General features: G+C 44.4%; 1 protein-coding gene across 3 annotated transcripts in view; it reads right to left on the bottom strand.

Moving 5' to 3' along the window:
* Positions 1-20,146, bottom strand: part of ITGA9 (integrin subunit alpha 9) — a 406,938-nt gene that overhangs the window by 242,457 nt on the left and 144,335 nt on the right. For all 3 annotated transcript variants that reach the window (XM_072598903.1, XM_072598905.1, XM_072598902.1), the window contains one exon: positions 5,652-5,812. In XM_072598903.1, the coding sequence (XP_072455004.1) occupies positions 5,652-5,812 (161 nt within the window). The remainder of the gene's footprint in view (positions 1-5,651; positions 5,813-20,146) is intronic.

A 20,146-nucleotide genomic window follows, 5' to 3' on the forward strand; every position in this document is an offset into this window, starting at 1 on the left:
TCAACCTCCCTCTCCAATGATAAACTTGCCAATTACTTCCTTTTTTATTTATTTTAATTGGGTTTTTCTAAAATTTAAATACATAATAAAAGAACAAGAAAAATGCTATAAACTTAAATACAAAATAGGAAAAGAAAAATATATCATGTACACAGCAGAATGTAAGAGAAGATTCAAAATATCAAGCAATAAACTTCTATTTCAAGAAAACCTATGTAATCCAATTACTTTCAAGGGCATCACTGACTTCCCAATATCTACAGTCATCTTCTCCGCCTCCCTTTCACTCACCCCAAGGAGCTAATAAGTCATCAAATCTTGTTCTGCTTCCAGAAAAAGTCTTGTCTCTGATATACCTGCCCTTCTCTGTACCCACATGGCCACCTTCCTAACCAAGCCCTCATCACCTTTTCCCTAGACTACTGCAAGAGCCTCCATTGGATGGCCTGGATGAAGTCTCTCCCCAACCCAACTTCCATACAACTGCCAAAGAGATCATCTTAAAGCATAGCTCCTCTTCCTCTCAATAACCCCCAATGTCTCCCTATTACTCTTAGGATCAAATACAGTACAAAAGCTCTTGGAAGCCTGGCCCCACCCAACTATCCCAGTCTTCTGATCCTTTACACCCCTCTGCCATGCTGGCCTCCTTCCCAATGGCAGGCTTTACCTCCCATCTACAGGACTTTACACTGACTGTCCTCAATACCTGGAATGCTCTCCTTCCTCACCTCAGCCTCTGGAATCCCTGGCTTCCTTCAAGACTCAGTCCCAATGTGACCTTCTGCAGGAGGACTTTCCCAGTCTCCTCTCCAAGATTATCTTCATTTTTCTCTCTATTTATCTTTTCTGTGTCTATTTCTACATAGAAGTCTTCCTTGTAAGAATGGAAACTCCCTGAAGAGAAGAATTGTTTCTGCTTTGTCTTTGTGGCCTCTGAGCTTAACACCTCACCTCAAATAAACTAAGAGTTTAATAAATGCTTGTTGACTGGTTGACCAGAGAAAGAAGTGGGCTGCTTTCACAGGAAGTCTTAGGGATAACAAATGAGCCGTCTGTGTGCTCCACTGGTCCCCAGAGACATACCACCAGAGACACGTAGTCTCCACCACCTCCCCCCATCCCACTTCTGCCTAAGGAGGATTTAAGGAAGCCTCAAGACAAGGGTCACACAGAGCATGAGCAAGCTTGGATGGGCTACCATCCCCCACAATCACATCAATGATATTACAGCTTTACCAAAATCAAGAAATCAAGTGACATAACTTTATGATGTGCCTACTTTGTGCCAGGCACTAGGGATACAACGATAAAACAGAAAAAATCGTCCTTGCCCTCAAGGTGGTTACACTCGATTGGGGGAGACCACAGATACATGTAGAGGCATGTGGAAAATATATACAAGAGAAGTATAAGATGATTGGGGAGAGGAAGACCCCCAAATGAGTAACCTGCCCCACTGGCATCCATCCATCTAGATTATACATCCTGCTGTATCTGGACGGAACATCCTACGGGGAAAGGAAAAGATACAGAAGCTTTACATAAAGATGTCCCAAACAAGACACAAATTGCCAGTCACAGCCTGCCTCTTATCATCATCTGCTGACCAGATGGTGTTAAGTAAACTCAAATTCTTCTATTTATCTTACCAGACATTTCTATGAAGTTGAGTGAAGGGTCCCCATGGGAAAAACTCTGCTCCAGGGCTCTGGAGGCTGCACAGACCTTTTAAGTGCCTCAAGCCAAGGAGAGTCCCAAAGCCCTTCATGCGGGCTCCTCTGGGAAGCCCAGACAGTTTAAGATAACCTCCACCCTCGAGTCCTGCAACCTCTCTCCCATGAGCCAACAGCCCCAACAGCTGTTGCCCACAGCTGGATAAACCATAAGCCATGGAGGTCACAGCTGGTCCACATCCCTGATACCTAACCAGTCCGATAATATCATTATTCCCTTATCCCCTTAACTCTAGCCCTTTGTTGGAATCCAGAAAACTCTGGGTAGGAAAACCACTTCTCATGCCCCAAATATGTGGCATCTTAAGCAGTGGTTAATGTGGATATCAATTCTCAAACTATGCATGTTTTTATAGGCCATGCTTCTCTGGTGGATTCCACAGAGCACTGCACTGTGGACATATGATCTTCAGCAAGGCACAAGGGAAGGGCAATGGATTTGGGGGTCAGAGGGCCTGGTTTGAGTCCTAATTCTGCCTGCCTACCTGTGTGACCTCAGACAGGGACCCTCCCCTCCCTGGACCTTGTGTCCTCATCTACAGAATGGACAAGTAGCCTCTGAGATCCTTTTAAGGTTTAGACCTTCAGGTTTCTCTGGTCCTTGAAGCTAGAACACAGAACAAATCTGAACACACACATTATCCTTGTCTCCTGAAACATCATGGTGCGATACTCTGATACTTCAATTAGGTTCACTGATTTTTTGTTATTAGCTTGTTTGTTTTTCAGAGAGAAAAATCAAGAAAATATACTTTGAAAGAAATATTCATGGAAATCCAGTGGTTCAAGCTCACCTTTTTCACTGTGGACTGCAGTCACTGTGGGTTTCTTTCTGTTTTTTAATTAAATCCCCATTTTTCCTTGTTTTGGTCAATTTTAAAAGCTTCATGATGGAATGAGGGATTTAATTCAACACACAATCACCGAGCCCCTGACAAGTATGAGACTCTTTCCAGGTGCTAAGGATACAAAGGCCAAAAGAGATGTCCCTGCTCTCAAGGAGACTATGTCCACTGGGAGAAAGCAGTGCATACAAAGACATGAAAATACAAAGTGATTTTGGCAGGAGGATTCTAACAGGTGGGAGACTCTCCAGATACTTCACATAGAAAGGTGGCATTTGCTCTGAGCTTGGAAGGACGCTAGGGAGTCTAACCATCAAAGGTAAGGAGGGAAAATACCCTTTGCAGTGCAGCAGCCCATGCAAAGGCACAGAGAAGAAAGGGGGAAGGCTGCGTGAGGAAGAGGAAGAGCAAATGGACCAGTCCAAGGGGCTGGGGTGGGCGCCAGTATTGTGCAATAACTCTGGAAGAACAGCTGGGGCCAGATTGTGATGGTTTCTGAATGCCAAACAAAAGATATTGTATTTGATCCTGGAAGGAGTAGGGAGCCACAGCAGTTTGTTGAATGGGGGTGACAAAGTCAGATCTGTGCTCTAGGAAGATCACTTTGATGACTGAAAGGAGGATGATCTGGAGTGGGAAGAGACTTGAGGCAGGCAGATCCATCAACAGCTCTTGAAACAGTCTAGGTGTGAGGTGATGAGGGTCTACTCTAGAGTGGGGGCAGTGCCAGAGGAGAGAAGGGGATAACTGGAGAAATGCTGCAAAGGTGACACCAACATGATGTAGCAACAGATTGGAAATGTGGGTAAGACAGAGTGAGAGATTGAGAATGATGCCAAAACCTGAGAAACATCAACAATAATTGGGAAGTTAGGAGGATGGGAGAGCTTGGTGGGAAAGATAACAAATTCAATTTTGAACAGATTGAGTTTTAAATGCTCAGGGGACATCCAGTTCAGGATGTCCAAGAGGTACGGGGAGACACAAGACAAGAGGTCAGCAGAGAGGTTAGGGCTGGTTAAGTGGATTTGAACCATCAACATAGAGATGATAATCTAATCTATGGAAACTGATGAGATCATCAAGCAGACCTGTATAGAGGGAGGCAGAGCCAGGGAAGAGCCTTGGGAGACAACCATGGTTAACAGACATTACCTAGAAAATGATCCAGCAAAAGAGAGAGAATGAGGAGTAGTTAGACAGGAAGGAGGAGTACCAAGAGAAAACAGAGAGGAGAGAGAGGGTGGTCACAACTGTCAACAGCTTCAGAAGTCAAGAGGGGTGAGGACTGTGAGAAAACCATTGACTTGGTGATTAAGAAACACTAGGTAACCTTGGAGAGAGCAGTTTGAATTGACAGATGATCTTGGCAGCCAGACTGTGGAGAGAAGAAAAGTGTGAGAGGAAAAAGAGGTATAGATCATAGACAGCCTTCTCAAGGGGTCTGAACACAAGAAGGAGGGCGGGAGAGAGAAGGAGAGATGGGGAGAGGGAGAGCGAGAGGGAGCAGAAAAGAGAGAGAGGGCGAGGAGAGATGATGGTCATTGAGAAAGAAGAGGGAAGAGGGAAAGATGACTCTGCAGTTGCAGATGGGGGTGCCAGGAAAAGGTACAGTAGTCTAGACAGAATGAGGGAAATTAGGAGGAGGTGTAGGTTTGGGGAGAAAGGTACCAGGTTCTATTTGGGGCATGTTGAGTTGGAGACATCTCCAAGTCCTCCAGCTTACAGAAGCCCATTGATCTGTGTCCTCACACATTCAGGGCTTTGCCATTTATAAATTGTTCATACTCTCCACTTCCTGAAATCACTTCCTATTCAGTAATCATCATACAGATTCTCCCTTGGTAAAATGTAAGTTCAATGAAGGTAGAGACTGTTTCATTTTTCTCTTTGCATAAGTATGATCGAGTGGATAGAAGGCTGGTCTTCCCAAAGACCTTGGTTCAGGGTCCACCTCAGACCTTTAAAAAGCATGATGTACTTACTCAGACACTGAATCAGCTCCTCATCTGTAAAAATGAGGTAACTGAACTTTGTGGAACCTCTGCGTCCCTTCCAGTTCAACACCTATGACTCCCTGCACTGAGCACTGTAAAAAATGCCTGCTGAATGCACCTTCCCAAACGTTGTCTCATTTGGTCCTCACAACAGTCACATCAGATAGGCAGGGCAGGTACAATTATCCCCATTTTACAGATGGAAAAACTGAGGCTAAAGAGGAAGAATGTTACCCGAAGTCACATAGTCAGGAGATAATGGAACCCTAGAACATAGATCTTCGATGTAGAGGTCCCTGCTTTTCCAGGGTCCACACTGGCTAACCTTCTGGCAAAGGGTTTCTTAGTACATAAGTGCAATGACTGATATCTTCAACAGTCCTGAGCTGTCATTGGGGCTTCATGTTCATGGCATCTGCCCATTCCAAGACTAACTCAAGTGTTTTCCCATCCACCACCACAACCTCCAGGCACTCCATTGGACCCCTAACTCCAAACCTTAATGGCAAAGTCCATTTAATAAACTGTTACAAGAGGAGAAAAACATTTTAAGCCTTATTCATAGAGAGTGGGAAGGTAAAAAAAATGCACTCCTAAAATAAACAGAAAATAATTAAGGAGGATAAAAAATATAATCTCAACCAACCATAACTATTTTGGAGTTTAGGGATCAATATGGGAAGGCAGCAATACCAAGCAAAGCAACAGATGTGAGCAAAACCAGCATCCTTGTGTCCAGGCAACTTGACAGCCTATGCCTGGGTCTCTTCTCCAAGAGGAGCCTTGGAAGGCAAAGGATGGAAAAGCCCTCCAATGAATGCAGGGCACAACCCTTCCTGGATATCTGCTGACTGGTTCTCAAAGAACAAAGGAGAGAACGTTTCAGAGAATGATTAAACAGGATCATTGCAATTTTAAGACATGTCCTCCCCAAAGGTCTTCTGCTACAAGTCGAAAGAGTGAATGAATTGGTCACAACTGGATGAATTTCCCTGGTAATTTCATGCTATCTGAACAGGGAAAGAGAAGCCCCTACTGAGAACTGCCAGAATGCAAGGGTGTCTTAGACTGACCTTCACATGGGCTTCATAGTGTTCACACTTCTCCTCCATGTAGGAAAGTTGCATCTTCTCAGAGACCTGTCCCATCGTTTCTCCAAGAGACACAAAGTACACCCGAGGCTGTTGGCCCTTCTCCTTTTTGGTCACATCCGCCGTCAAGACATAATTCAAGCCTGTTGATAGGCAGAAAAAGGATAAATATGATACAATCTTCTCCAGATCCAGTGGGGAAAGACCAGATCCAGAGAATCTTTGTATAATATCATGTATAGTGGAAAACACTAGACACTTCAATCAGGACAAGGCATTCCTAACTGAGATCAGTAGAAACTAAAATCAAACATTTCTATGGGAAACATTCCTAAGTGAAGACTATTGTTTCTTCTGAGTCTTCACTCTAAATTCCATACTTATCCTCCATTTGTGATGAAAACCAGATTTATCACAGTATCATAGAACCAAATGTACTTATTAGAATTAGATGGGAAATTAAAGATTATCTTGTCCAATATCTTCATTTTACAGATGGGGAAATGAGACCCAGAGAGGCTGACCAAGGTCACAAAACTACTACATGTCAGAGGAAGGATCCAAACCCAAGTTTTCTGATTTCCATTTCAGATCTATTTCTACTGCCCGTGTTGCCTCAACTGCTCTGGTGATACACATTCTCATGATCAATATCAAGCTCATATTATAGTCCAGATGTCAACTTCCTCTCTCAAAGGACACAAGACAGACTTGCACCACGTATCACTAGTCTTCACAGATGTGACCTGATTAGTGACCTGAACTATGCCCTATAGGCTGATTTGTGACCACCACCCTAAAGAGGTGTCATTTAACACTATAAGGTTGGACCCAAAGCTGAGAAAGCTTTAGTGACTGGAGGAAATCCCAGAGAAGTACAAAACCTATTATTTCCCCCAAAATGTCCCTCTTCTAAACGTCTCCATTTTGGTTGAGGACATTGCCACCATCCTCCCAGTCAGCCAGGTTCACAAGCTCAAAGTCACCCTTGACTCTTCCCTGTCCCTCACTTCCATTTTCCATCAGTTGAGACATGTTGTTAAGTGCACCTTGCTAATGACCCTCCTGGGCCCCATTCTTTCTATTCACTCATCTTCATTTCTCACCTGGACAGTGACTGCCATCAAAATGATCCTCCCTGCTGCACTCTCTCCCCAACATGGCTGCCAAAATTACATTCCCCAAAGGTTCAAATCTGATTACATCATCCTCCTGCTCAAGAAGCTCCCGCAGCATTCTACTGAGTCTAGGACAAGATGCCAACTCCTCAACCTGTCATTAAAAGTCCTCCACACCTCAATCTGGCTCCATCCCTTTTTCATATTACATCTTCACACATGCATCATTCTAATCAAATTAGACTCTCAGGTGTTCTCTGCATACGACCTTCCAGCCACCATCTTGGTTCCTATGCACAGGCTGCCTTCCATGCCTAGAATGCCTGCTTAGCATCCCACACACAGCACAAGTAGGATTTCTTCCTGTTCAGTCGTTTCGCTTGTGTATGACTCTTCCTGACACCATTTGGGGTTTTCTTGGCAAAGAAACTGGAGTCATTTGAGAGAAGAAGGGATTTGAACCCAAATTGTCTGTCTCTAAATCAAGCATTCTTTCCACTACCCCCAACTGCCTCTTAGGTCCCAACATATTATTATTATACCTAATGTCCTATATGGGATGTGCCATTACTTAAACTGACATTCCAATTACATCCAAGGAGAGTGTCTAATTTATACTTTAAAAATTTCATTTCTGTCTATGTAGCCCTGGTGCTTTGCATACAATAGGTACTTAATAAATGCTCATTAAGCATGGGAACACTGGGTGAGGTCAGCAGAAGCAGGAAAACAAACACAATGACGACACCAACATGAATGAAAAGACAAAGAACAAAACAAGCCTATCCTAACACTGAGAAATTCAAATAACCAAATTTGACCCCAGTGAAGAGACATGGGAAAGAACCTCCCCTTGCTCCTTTGCTGAGGTGAGAACCTATGGGGGTGGACCACTGCATTCAAAAAAATGGTTTTACTGGTTAGTTTTGCTGAGCTTTTTTCTTCTTTTTTCATTCTTTGTAATAAGGAACTGCTTGCTTGTGGGAGGAGAGGAGGAGGAAGGAAGGGTACAATGGAGAAATGGCGATGATGTAAAAACAAAAGATGTTATTAAAAATGTAGCTTTACTTCTTAGAAAATGCTTTTTGAATTGAATTGGAAAGAAGTCAGTGCTTATTGACCTGCAATAATGCAGAAAGGGCAATTATCCTCCCAGGCTCTCCAATGTCATCCCAATAACCCCAAAAAGCTATTTCTACCCACAAAATTGTATTGACTTTGTAAAATAGCTAGAACCCTTTTGGAGCACCCTGGTCATCACCTCCAAAGCAGACTCCCTCACTCCCTTCCATTCTTTGCATCTTTTTATCTTCCAGTCTACACTAGTTCTGGTCCTGGATGAGCCACAGGAAGGGGAGACTCTGGGTCCCCCACATAACACACCCAGCAGATACTCTGTGATCCTGTCACTGACACTGAGGATGCTTTAGCACATAACTCCCAGCAAAGTCACAATTCTTTTAAAGGGCTACAAGTGGAGCTGTATCCCTATGAGAAGCAGGTCCCCTGCCAAATGCTGAACTCGGGAATTCCTATAAGTAATGTGGCATGACATGCTTATAGAATTAAACACAAATCAAGCTCCTTCTCCAAGGACAAATGTCCTTAGGATCATATACTTGGATCATATATATCACATACAGCTGGAGAAACAAAGGCCCCACATGGAAAGCACCAAAGGTCATACAAAGATAAAGGGTAGATTCCAGATCCTCAGATGCCATACACCAAGCTCTTTCCACTATGCCATCCTGCCTTATGACCATAACTTTCATTTCTACTTTTACAGAAAATGCTAATCAAGAAAATGTAGCTTGTTCTATAGTGTAAAGGACACTTCAGGGATGGGCCACCATGTTGTACCTTAGACCCCTCCCCACATGGTAAAGAGAAAGACTCTGCCAGTCGCCTCTGGAAATTCCTGGGGGATGGTTGGACTAGAAGGCCTCTACCCCTCACACCCAGACTGGTCAGCCAGCCTTTGCCCAAAGACTTCCAAGGAGGAAGAATTCTCGAGGGAGGCCCCTTCACTCTGGGCCACCTCAGTCTCTAGAAAGGACTCCCCTTCTCTTAAGTGTCAATTGGCCCCTTAAAGCTCCTCCCATTGTTCCTAGTCTGTCCTGCCAGGAAAGCAGAACCCATCCAACTCCCCTTGCAGGTGATAACACTTCACATATTTGAGTCTTCTTTTCTCCAGGCAAAATGTTACCAGTTATCTCAAGCAGTCTTTATATGGCATGGACTTCAGGTCCTTCACCGCTCCTAGCTGCTATCCCCTGGACACTTTGCACTTCCCTAGTGTATCTCCTAAACTCTGGTTCCCAGACACCCATAGTGTGATCTGACCAGGGCACAGGACAAAGGTTTTCTTTGCCTTCTTATTCCAAGAAGCACAGTCTAGTGACATGATCTAGGAGCACGTGGGCTGCCAGGTCACAGAAACCGTGAAGGCCACTCAAAGTTCCACTCCTTCAGCCCAAGTGCCCACCATGCCTCCCTCATCTTGGGCTTGAGAAGCTGATGCTCTGGACCCAGCTGTAATACTCTACATTTTGTCGTTCAGTTGTGCTCGACTCTTCATGACCCCATTGGGGGCTTTTCTTGGCAGAGATACTGGGGTGGTTTACCATTTCCTTCTCCAACTTATTTTACAGACGAGGAAACTGAGGCAAACAGGGTGAAGTGATGTGACCAGAGTCACCCAGCTAGTACTAGTGTCTGAGGCCAGATTTGAACTCAAGAAGATGAGTCTTCCTGACTCCAGGCCAGCCCTGCACTCATTACCATTACCCCTCTTCCTCCTCCTATTGCTATCATTATTATTATCCTTTTTAACATAGGATCAAACATGAAGACTATCTCACTCACTGAAAATCCCTGGATGAGGAGGAATACAAGGTCATAAATCCAGGCCATGTTTTGCAGGGCCCTGCCCTCGCTGGGGCTGACCATATGTGCCCTGCTCAGCCTCTCCTGGCACTTTCATTAACACTAAGAAGCAATTTCATCAGCAGACACAAGAATAAGAAGTTCAGGTGACTGCCCAGGCTTTTAATAATATCAAAGCCATCAATCCTAAGGAGGACAGGACCGGAAGGGTCCTCAGTGGCTGCCCCAGAGAACATTTCTTCTCTGGCTAATGGATTTCCTGGGCTGTTGCCACTCTAGGATTCTGGTCACTCACCACTGAGACTGGCAGACACCCAGAGGAGAGCCCCAGGGAGGTTAAGGGGCCACCTCTGTGCTCTGACCTCAAAGAACACCGGAGCTTCAGGAGGGGGATCCCTAGAGGGCTGAGCAATTGTGCTGATATTGTAATAAAGGGCGAAGAGAAGGACATTCCCCTGGGGGTCTTCTATCACTGACGTAACACTGACCCAGTGACCGAGGAATGAGCAAGGCCAACTGGTCTCGGACCCAGGCCCACACACGGATCCAATGAGGTCATGTCTGTAGAGAGCTTTGCCAACCTTAAAGCACTACTGACACATCAGCTCCAGATCCACCAATAAGCACAACACGGGGAGAACAAGTCCACGTGGATTTTTCCTGTTTGCTAATGACAGACTCATGGAGCCCAGCGAACTCCAAAGACAGCACAAAGGGACTTATGAGCCCCCGCTGGGTTTTTGTTTGGGGGGAGTGTCCAACTGATGTTTTGTTCCATAAGTGATCTCCCTAAGTGAAAAAAGCAATACTAAGGATACAGAGAGACATCTCAAAGTTCCCCTGCCAAGGTCCCAAGCATGGCCACAGAGCAGGCTTGGAATTCCACTTTATATACTGTGAGACCTTGGATAAGTCATTTAACCTTTCTAAGACTCAGTTTACTCATCTGTAGAAAGAAGGGATTGCATGAGAAAGAGCGAGGTTCTTTTCTAGGGTGCAGGATCTTATGAAAGGTGCTTGAGGTTTCTGGGTGCTCTGTGTCACTACCACGGCATCCTCCCACTCTCCTTCCAGACTCCACTCCTCCCTCTGCAGACCTTTGCCCATCCCCCACTACACACCCCCTCACCAGCTTGCTTATGTTAAATCCTCCCTACTTTGTAGGTCTCTTGTGAATCATAGAGTGAAAGATTTAAAGGTCAAGCCCAAAGTTCACCTTTTATAGATAAGGAAACTGAGGCAAAGAAAAGTCAAGTGATCTGCCCAGGGACACTCAGCTAAGAAATGTCTGAGGCAGGACTTGAACCCAGAACTTTTTGACTCCAAGTTCATTGCTGTAACGTCTATGCCACACAAGCTGTCTGTCTCCCTCGTTAGAATATAAACTCCCTGAGGGCAGGGATTGGTTTTGCACTTTCCGCAGGGCTTAAGCACAGTGCCTGGCACACAGTGCCTGGAATACAGTAAGCACTTAATAAAGGCTCGTTGATTGAGTGGTGATAGGGTTTAGATCCATCAGCTCTGTTGAGGAAACTCTGATTAATTCTGCTGAACTTTGGGTCAGTTCCTAGGAAAGGATCAGGACCTGGGGCATCTTATGTACCACCAAGGAACGGCTGAGCTCTAAGCAAAAGGGACCGGTCATTTTAACCTCTTCTCTGCCTCAGTTCCCTCAACTGTAAAATGAGGATGATAATAGTACCTTCCTCTCAGGATTGGTGCAGGGATCAAGCGCAATCATCTACATCAAGAACTCTGCAAAAAGGAAAGCACTTTAATGTGAGCTGCTATGATAATGGTGATCGTTCTGCTGGAGGCAACGGGGAGTGCCTGAAGGCTTTGGATCAGAGAACATGAGTAGTACGAGCGGTCACTGCTAGCATCAGCATCCTCTTGGGAGTAACAGTGACCTCCAATCAAAGGCCCTCATAGAGGAATCATGACAGTGGATGGGACGAATCACCCCAGAAGGAGCTGGCTGCTCCGGGTCAGGACTCTCTCTGGGACGTTAGCCCATCTCAGCCCCATTCGGGCAGCAGAGCCTTCCTGTTATTCCTCACCACAGAAGCCAGGAGGAAATTCAGTAGCCACCGAGGCTCTCTGTTCCAATGGTGCACAGAACACATGAAGGCCTATCTGCAATCAAAGCCTCGGGACTCACGGATGTTACAGATGAACATCTGGTCAGTCTCTAGCTGCTCTGAGGCTAGGCTAGTACCGTGGCTCACCACAAGCTTGGAGGTCGTCCAGGCGGCCCCCCTCAGCCCTGGAGCCTCTAAGCAAAGTCAGCCCCTACTCTTGAGGACAGCAGGCCCCGCTGGTTCTCATTAGGCCATGTTTCCCCCCAGAACAGGCCCCCATCTTCCAGATTTCCCCCAGCAGCCCCTGTCCAGAGCCAATGACGTCAAGGGGGTGAAAAGCTCAGACTGTCGTGAGTCAGGGATTTTTCCCCTCCCGCTAGGTCCCAGCTGCCTCCAGAAGGTCTCAAACCAGGGCTGGGCCAGCAGGCAGCCAGCTGCCTTGGAACATTTCATATTCTCATCCCTCCCAGAGACTTTGATTCATTCCCATCCACTGACAGATTTCCACTACAGGATTACATCAAACTTCCAGGGATACTAGTCTGACAGAGAGTTTCCCAGGAACAAACTCTTAGAAGCCCTGTTCGTGGGGAGAAAAGAGGAATGGATTAAGACAGAGCGTAAATAGAAGAAAAAGTCCAGTAAAGTCCAGTAAGAAGGAACTCAACCAGCTACTACATCTAGCTTGAGAGGACACAGTTCAAATATTACCTCTGCTATTCACTCCCTGGGTAGCCTCAGTTTCTGTATCTGTCAATGAGATGGCTGTTGGACCAGATGGTCTTTATGGTCCCTTGCAGCTCTCAAACTATGATGCCACAAACCCTAAGCGGAATGCCTTTTGAGACTCAGCAAGTAGGCTCTATAACGGAGAGAAGGTGGGACTCCGACTTAAGAAACCTTGAATCTGAACCCAGCCTCAGACGCATCATTAGCTGTGTCACCCCCTCAGCCACAGTATTTTCATCTGTAAAATGAGGATAAGAACAGCAGGTGCCTAGGGGGCTACTGTGATGATCAAATGACATACCTGAGGTAAAGCATTTTGCAGGCCTTGAAGTGATAAGCAAGTTGTAGCTCTTATTTGTATTGAGACTGAAAGGGGTTCAGCCACTGCTCACTCAGGTAACTGACCCAGTAAATGTAACACACCTGGAAGGGAAGCTATGTTGACCTGTCCCTCTAGCTAGTGTGGCACATTAAACTGCTGTTCACCATAACATCTAAGGGGTCCATGGAACATTCCCCAAAACTGGTTTTCATAGCAAATACATACATGCAGACATACGCATGTATACACACAAGACAAAAAGGAGAAACTGAAGCTCAATTCCTGATTTGGGTGTCTCAGTCTCCAGCGCATCCACTTCCCTGTCTGGGGGCCACAGCCTTGCTCTGGTGTTATCTGCCCTGGGGCCATGGTGACCATAGGGACCTTGTGACTTCCTTCTTTCAATTCAGGCCTCCTGGTCTGAGGTCCAAAATTCTGCAAGACAGCAAGTGTCTATGCCACCACACTCAATTAGAGAGCCACAGATGGTGAATTTGCAAGGAGAAGGGACTTTGGTTGCCAAGTAGTACAATCCAGCCTTGAAAGGAGTGCCCCATTACAACCTGCATACCTGGCAAATGGCCAGTCAACTTCCAATGAATAAAGGACAAGGAGTCTTAGAGCCTGACATCTCTGAATTCATTTTTTAAAATATTTTGATGACCATACTTCGATATAAACTGGCTTCCTTCATAATCCTAGGTATGCATCTAAAAACCTGATTCTGAGAAAGGGACCACAGAATTCATTAGCCTGCCCAAGGGTTCCAGAGCACAAAAAAGGTGAAAAATCCCAACTTTAGGGTCTCAGTGATCAGTGGATAGAGGTGACCACTGTCAAGGGATAGCTTGCATCAGGACCCTCTGAGTGCAAAGCTAACTTCCATAGAGGCAGGATGTCACACTGTATCTGGACTGGACTACGGAATCAGGAAAACCAAGGTTCTAATCCCACCTTTGATGCTTACTAGCAGTGTGACCGTCGGCAAATCACTTAGTTGTCTAAGTCTCAGTTCACTCTTCTATAAAATGTGCATCAGAAAACCTGTAGCCCAAACCTCAGAGGGCAGCTAGGAGACTCAAATACAGTAATTAAACACTCTATAAGCGGCAATTATTTTTTTAATTTAAGCCTAGGCCTGTGAGTATAACTCTGGAAGGCAATGGTCAGTATTATCATGATGACCTACATGTCTAAGAGAAAATAATCCAGCTGCATTCCCAGATTAAATCAACAAACATTTAAGTGCCTACTATGTGCCAGGTACTGCACCAAATACCGAGGTATGAAGAAAGGTAAACGACAGGCCTTGTCTTCAAGAAAACTTAGGCTCTAATGAGGGAGAGAACAGGCCAACAACCATGCACAAACAAGACACAGACAGGATAAAGTGGAGGTAATCTCAGGAAAAGTACTAGGAACAGAGAAGATTGGGGAAGCAGCAAAGTCCCAGCTGGCACACCCTGGGTAAATCCTGAAAGAGCATTACCCCCAAACCTCTCCTCAGGGTCCCTGCCATGGAGACCTAAACTGTCTTAGAACTGAGCCTGGGACCCCAAGGGGACAACATCACTTCTGGTCCCAAGGGATCAGGGGCCCTTCCAGAGGAAAGAGGAGAGCAAAGACCAGGAGAGCAATGACCACATCTCTCTCCAGATCATATCACCTTAGAAGCATCATAAAACTTCCAAGCTCCTAGAATTATCTCTGAAAATAGCAGTACAAAAATGTCTAAAGCTTGAAATAGAGTCCCTGCTCCCACACACTGGGAAAAGAGCCCAACATTAACATAAAGTTCCAAATTAAGAAATAGGGTAGAAAATGAGCAAACAAAAAAAGTAATAACCTAACCATAAACCATGATGATAGGGAAGATCAAGATATAAACTCAAAGAAGGCAATGAAGTCAAAACAGTTACAAGCAAAGCCTCAAAGGGAAAAAAAAGTGAATTGGATACAATCCCAACAAGAATTCCTGAAAGAACTAAAAAGTTTTTGTAAAAAAAACAAAAAAAGAGCTGCAGAAAAAATATCTGGTAAAGAAATGAGAATAGGAAGAAAATAATGAAGAGACAATTAGCAGCTTGATAAGAAGCACAAAAAATATTCAAGAAAATAACATATTTAAAACCAAATTGGTCAAATGTGAAAAGAGGTGTAAAATTTCACTGATGAAAATTACCCCTTAAAAAGGTGAATCAACAAAATGGAAAAAGGGACAGAAAAAGCTCACTGAAGAAAATAATTCCTTAAAAATTAAGATTTAGCAAGTGAAAGATAATGAATCTATGAGATATCAAACAAAATTGAAAGAATTAAAAGAAATAAAAGAAAATGTGAAATACTTCAATGGAAAAACAACTGACCTGGAAAACAGATGGAAGAGACATAATTTAAGAATTATTAGACTACCTGAAAGCCACAATCAAAAAAGAAGCTAAATGACTATAGTGAAGATGTATTCAATAGGAATGTATGTGTAGATCCTATATAGAATTGTATGCCACCTCGGGGAGGGAGGGGAGAGGCGTGGGGTAGGTAGGGTGGAAAAAAAATTTAAGTTTTATGGTAGTGATTGTAGAACACTAAAAATAAATAAAATTAATATTTTTTAAAAAGAAGCTAAACATCACATTTCAAGAAATTATAAATGAAAGCCATCCTGATATTATAGAACCAGTGAGTAAAGTACAACTTGAAAGAATCCACCAATCACCAGTCCCAAAATGAAAACTCCCAGGATTCTTATAGTCAAATTCAGAGGTCTCAGATCAAACTATTTTGTAGAGCTAGAAAAAAATAGAAGTAAATTCATAGAGGACAAAAGGTCAAGAATATCAAGGGAATTAATGAAAAAATATGAAAGAAGGTGGCCTAGCAGTTACACTTTACAAAACACTAATCAAAACTATCTGGTCCTGGCTAAGAAACAGAGTGATGGATCAGTAAGTGCTTAATAAATGCTTATTTTTGAATCAAGTTTCCTGTCAGTGGTCAGAGGAGTTTGGCCAGAGTCCACAATAGCCACTTTTTTCTACAGAAGTCCCTTCTACCCTACAAGGTTTAAAGTACTAACCAGCCCAATATACTAATTCATAAATGAATCCCCATTGGCCCCTCTGACCAAGATGCCAAGATACCCAAATTGCAGCTAGAGGAATGGGGAACCAAGCAATCAGCTCCCAGAGACATCAGTCCCAAGAATCTCATCCTTCTAGTGCTAGGGAGACATTGCTCCACAAGTTCACTGCTTCTCAAACAAGTACACCTAATGAGGACTATACTACCAGTGCTAGGCAGCTCATCTAGTCAAGCTCCTGCTTCCCACGTACCTCAGGGAAATAAAGATGGGACATCCAGTGCCTGGCGCATGCTGGAAACCACACTCCCTCCCAGACTCCCACAGACTATTCCATCCAGACACAACCACTCTGACTAGAAATATCTGTCTGGAACTTTCACCAGACCCAAGGGACTACCCCAGAAACAGGTTCAAAGCTCCACTGGGCACTAGGTGGGGAAAGACAAAGGCAGGGTAAGCCCCTCATCTCACAGGGCTGAGAAAATGATGAATGGTTTCCTTTGACATGCATTAAAAGATGAATTGTGTGGTCCACAAGAGACAGGGGAGAGAATAAAATAGGCTCATGTTCTATTTCTGACATATACAAATCCCTCCTCCTACCCCCAGGCAACTTCCTAAGACTCCAACTTAGTGATGAGTGGTCAGTCTACATCTTTACATCAGTGGAAAGAGTTTTCACACTGGAATCTCCACATCCTGATGGAATCCCAGGATCAGACTTTTTTTTTAAATCAAGGTACAAAATAACGAATTCTGGCCACCTAGGTGAACTCCAAAGACACCGGAGTCCCTGCATTCTCCTAGTCCACTCTTCCCCAGGAGCCTCTGGGCTCTCACCTTGATCTCCACTAGGGTTTAGAATGGGTGAGAGTGTCAAGATCCCATGAAGAGTCACTGCAGAGTCACACTTTCATGTATGCAGCACAACTAACACAGTTTAGTAACCCTACTACTCATCTCCCATCACTCATCAGATCGTCCTACACTGTGTTCAGAAAAGAAATGCTTGCACAGATGCCAAATTGAGCATGGGAAGGACCTCACTAGTTTTCTGGTCAGTCCCCTCCTTCTTCCATTGAGAAAACTGGGGATCTGACAGGAGACGGGCTCTTCCCATGGTTACGTAGTAGGAAGAAAATAACGTAGCCCAGATTCGAACCCAGGTTCTCTGATTCCAAATCCAACGTTCTCTCTATTGCAGTACAGTTCTAGACCCAAAGTTGGCCAAGACCCACATTCAGATTCCACCTCTCACACTCACTACTTGTGTGACTGTCACTCAAAGCCTGAGCTTTCTCAGCTATAAAATGGGGATGACAATGCCTGTAGAACCTACCTCACATGAGATTCAAAAGCTGGGGGCAGCTAGGTGGGACAGTGGATAGCACACTGGACCTGACGTCAAGAAGACCTGAGTTCAAATCCCATCTCAGACACTCTCTTAGGTAACATCGCTTGACTTCTGTTGGCCTCAGTTTCCTTAGCTATAAGATCAGAATGATAACATCACCTACCTCCCAGGGTTGTTGGAAAGACAAAATTAGGTATCTGCAAAATGCTTTGCAAATCTTCAAGCACCATACATACACTAGCTACCTATTAGCTATAGAATAAGAAGTGTTGGGAACAGCTTTGCCAATCTTGAAGCCTGTAAAAATGTCTGTTTTTCATTGGTGCTGTGTTCCTCTCTCCTCGAGTCCCCAGCTCTGCACCCCATTTCCTGTTTTCAGATGAGGACTTTGTCTCTCCTTTTTCTAAATCTCTGAAAGCCTGAGGTGAGGGATAAAGCCAGAGACCACGTACGACATGTAAGTCTGAAGGATTCTTTGTGAGCTCCTGCACTTCCAACACTCAGAACTAGGCGCAGATCCAACATCATCTCAGTGTATTTAGCCAGGCTAATGTTCTCTGTGCATGAATCATATACTTAGAATTGGCTGCTACAAAGCTTCAGGAGTAGAGGAGGTGTTATTTTTCCCATTTTGCAGATGGTGAAACCGGAGCCAGAGAGGTTATCATCTACCTATAATCTCACAATTAGAAAGTATAAGAGGTAGGATCTGAACTCAGGCTCTCCTGATTCTGAGTCTAGTATGGTATCGCAATAGCCTCCACCTGGTCTCCTTGTCTCATGCTTCTGCCTGCTCTGGTCTGTTGTCCACATAGCTACCACCAAGGTGATTCTCCTACAGCAGAGGACTGTCTGTATCCAACTCAGTAAACGTCTCTCTATGACCTCCATCATTAGTGACAAACTCCTCTGGGGCATCCAAAGCCCTTCCCAGCCTTGCTATCCGGGTAGTCTCATTCTACTTTCATCCTTTCCAGGCCCACTCCAAGACTCCACTCCACTGGCCTACCTCCTCTTCCATGCCCATAGCACATCTTCACTTGACTGCCCTTGCATTGACTGTCCTCCATTTCTGGAATGGTGTCCTTCCTCACCTCAGCCCTGTTACTTTCTGGGTTTCCTTAAAGACTCAGTCCAAATTCCACCTTCTGAGGGAGGCCTTGCCTGTTCTCCCCAAGCTCTTACTCCAGATGCCTTCTGTGTGCTCTATAGATATTATAGTACCAAGTTATTTCCAATATGCCTTCCCCATTGGATTGTAAGCTCCTCGGTACTGCCTTTCTTTGTAACCCTAGCACTCCTGGCACATTTAATAAATGCTTGTTGACTGACTAACAAAGCAAGAAGAAAGCAGAAGGAGAATGATTTATATCATAACCCCAGTAACATGGAAGAAAGCAACATGGAAGGTTTTGAAGCACTGAGCAAAGAGCCAGCCACTGAGGACTTCAGGGGACTTGATGACAAAGCACACTGGCAAAGAGATGAAGCCAAGGGAGGCATGTTTTCAGACCTGGGCATTATGCTGCTCTGTTTCCCTTGGCTCTGTGTCAGAAGAGAAGGTTCTTGGGATCTAGAGAGTGAGGGAAGCCATTGGGAAGTAACATTGATCTTCTTTTAAAAAAAGTACTTAATAGCTGCGTAATCCTGGGCAAGTCACTGAAGCCCAATTGTCTTGCAAAAAGAAAAAGAAAAAGCAGAACATCAACAAACCATATTTTAAATAAAATTAAATATTTGGTAAAATTTCAAGTATTACGTAAATATGTTTTTATTATTTTATTATTCTTTATTCTTTCAGAAGAATCAGAAAATATAATGAAGAACCAAAGAGTGAAAAACAGATCCAGGGTAACAGGGAGATGGTAAGGCAGAGAACTTCTGTGTGTGAGGAAAGAGCAAAGTCACTGAAAACATTTCCTTTTTTTTAAATGTAGAAATAGCTAAGCAAATCCAGGTGTGCTCCAAACCTTCTTCAGTATCTTCTATTTACTTCGATGGATCCTCTCTGCTCATTTTTTCAAATAAAAAAGGAAAAGAAAAGACTTCTACATTGGCTGCCCCTACATTCACTTAAATGCACAGATGTTCCAGCTTTGTTTCCCTCCCTGCTGCTCCTAATAAAAAGCTATCACGTGCACGATTTTAATCCACACTGCTTGTATCTTTTTCTAGGGGATTAATCCAGTCCCTTATGGTGCAAGAATAAACAAACTCTCCTGGCTCAGAGAAATGGGAGAGACTAGCCCTACTGGCTCATAAGATATTGGCACCTTTTAAACTAACACTCCAAAATCAGAATCCCTCTGGGGGCTGCTGAATCCTTGGTGAAAACACGTGGCCTCTGCTCTACCTCCCAACCTTTGTCTCCTCTCCTCGACTGAAACATTTTAGGCTTGCCAAGAATTCACCTCTCGCCCCATGCTCAGTGACAGAGTATATACAACAGGCAATGGGCTGTCCCTTTGTCTGAGCCATGCGCACTCCCAGGCTCAAGTTACAATATTTCTAGGAGACGAACACACACTCTCTGAACATCTGTTGCAGTGTAGAGTCTGCTCAGTCCATACATGCTTGGGGAAATGGTCCTTATTTTTAGCTGGATGGATGGATGGATGGATGGATGGATGGATGGATGGATGGATGGATGGTTGGATGGATGGATGGATGGATGGATGGATGGATGGATGGATGGATGGGAGTCAGAAATAGAAACACAAAAAAATAAAGATACATATAAATGTAAAGACAGACAGAGTACTAGAAACATATATCATCCTGTACAAACTTTTCCAACTTCTGCCCCAGAATTTCAACCTAGGCCCTCAGAACATCCTCCATACAACACACAGTGGCCATCCCACCTTTACTTAATGATCTCCAGTGAGGGAGAAGCTGTGAC

This window comes from Notamacropus eugenii, chromosome 3 (assembly GCF_028372415.1).
Source record: "Notamacropus eugenii isolate mMacEug1 chromosome 3, mMacEug1.pri_v2, whole genome shotgun sequence".
Taxonomy (NCBI): domain Eukaryota; kingdom Metazoa; phylum Chordata; class Mammalia; order Diprotodontia; family Macropodidae; genus Notamacropus; species Notamacropus eugenii.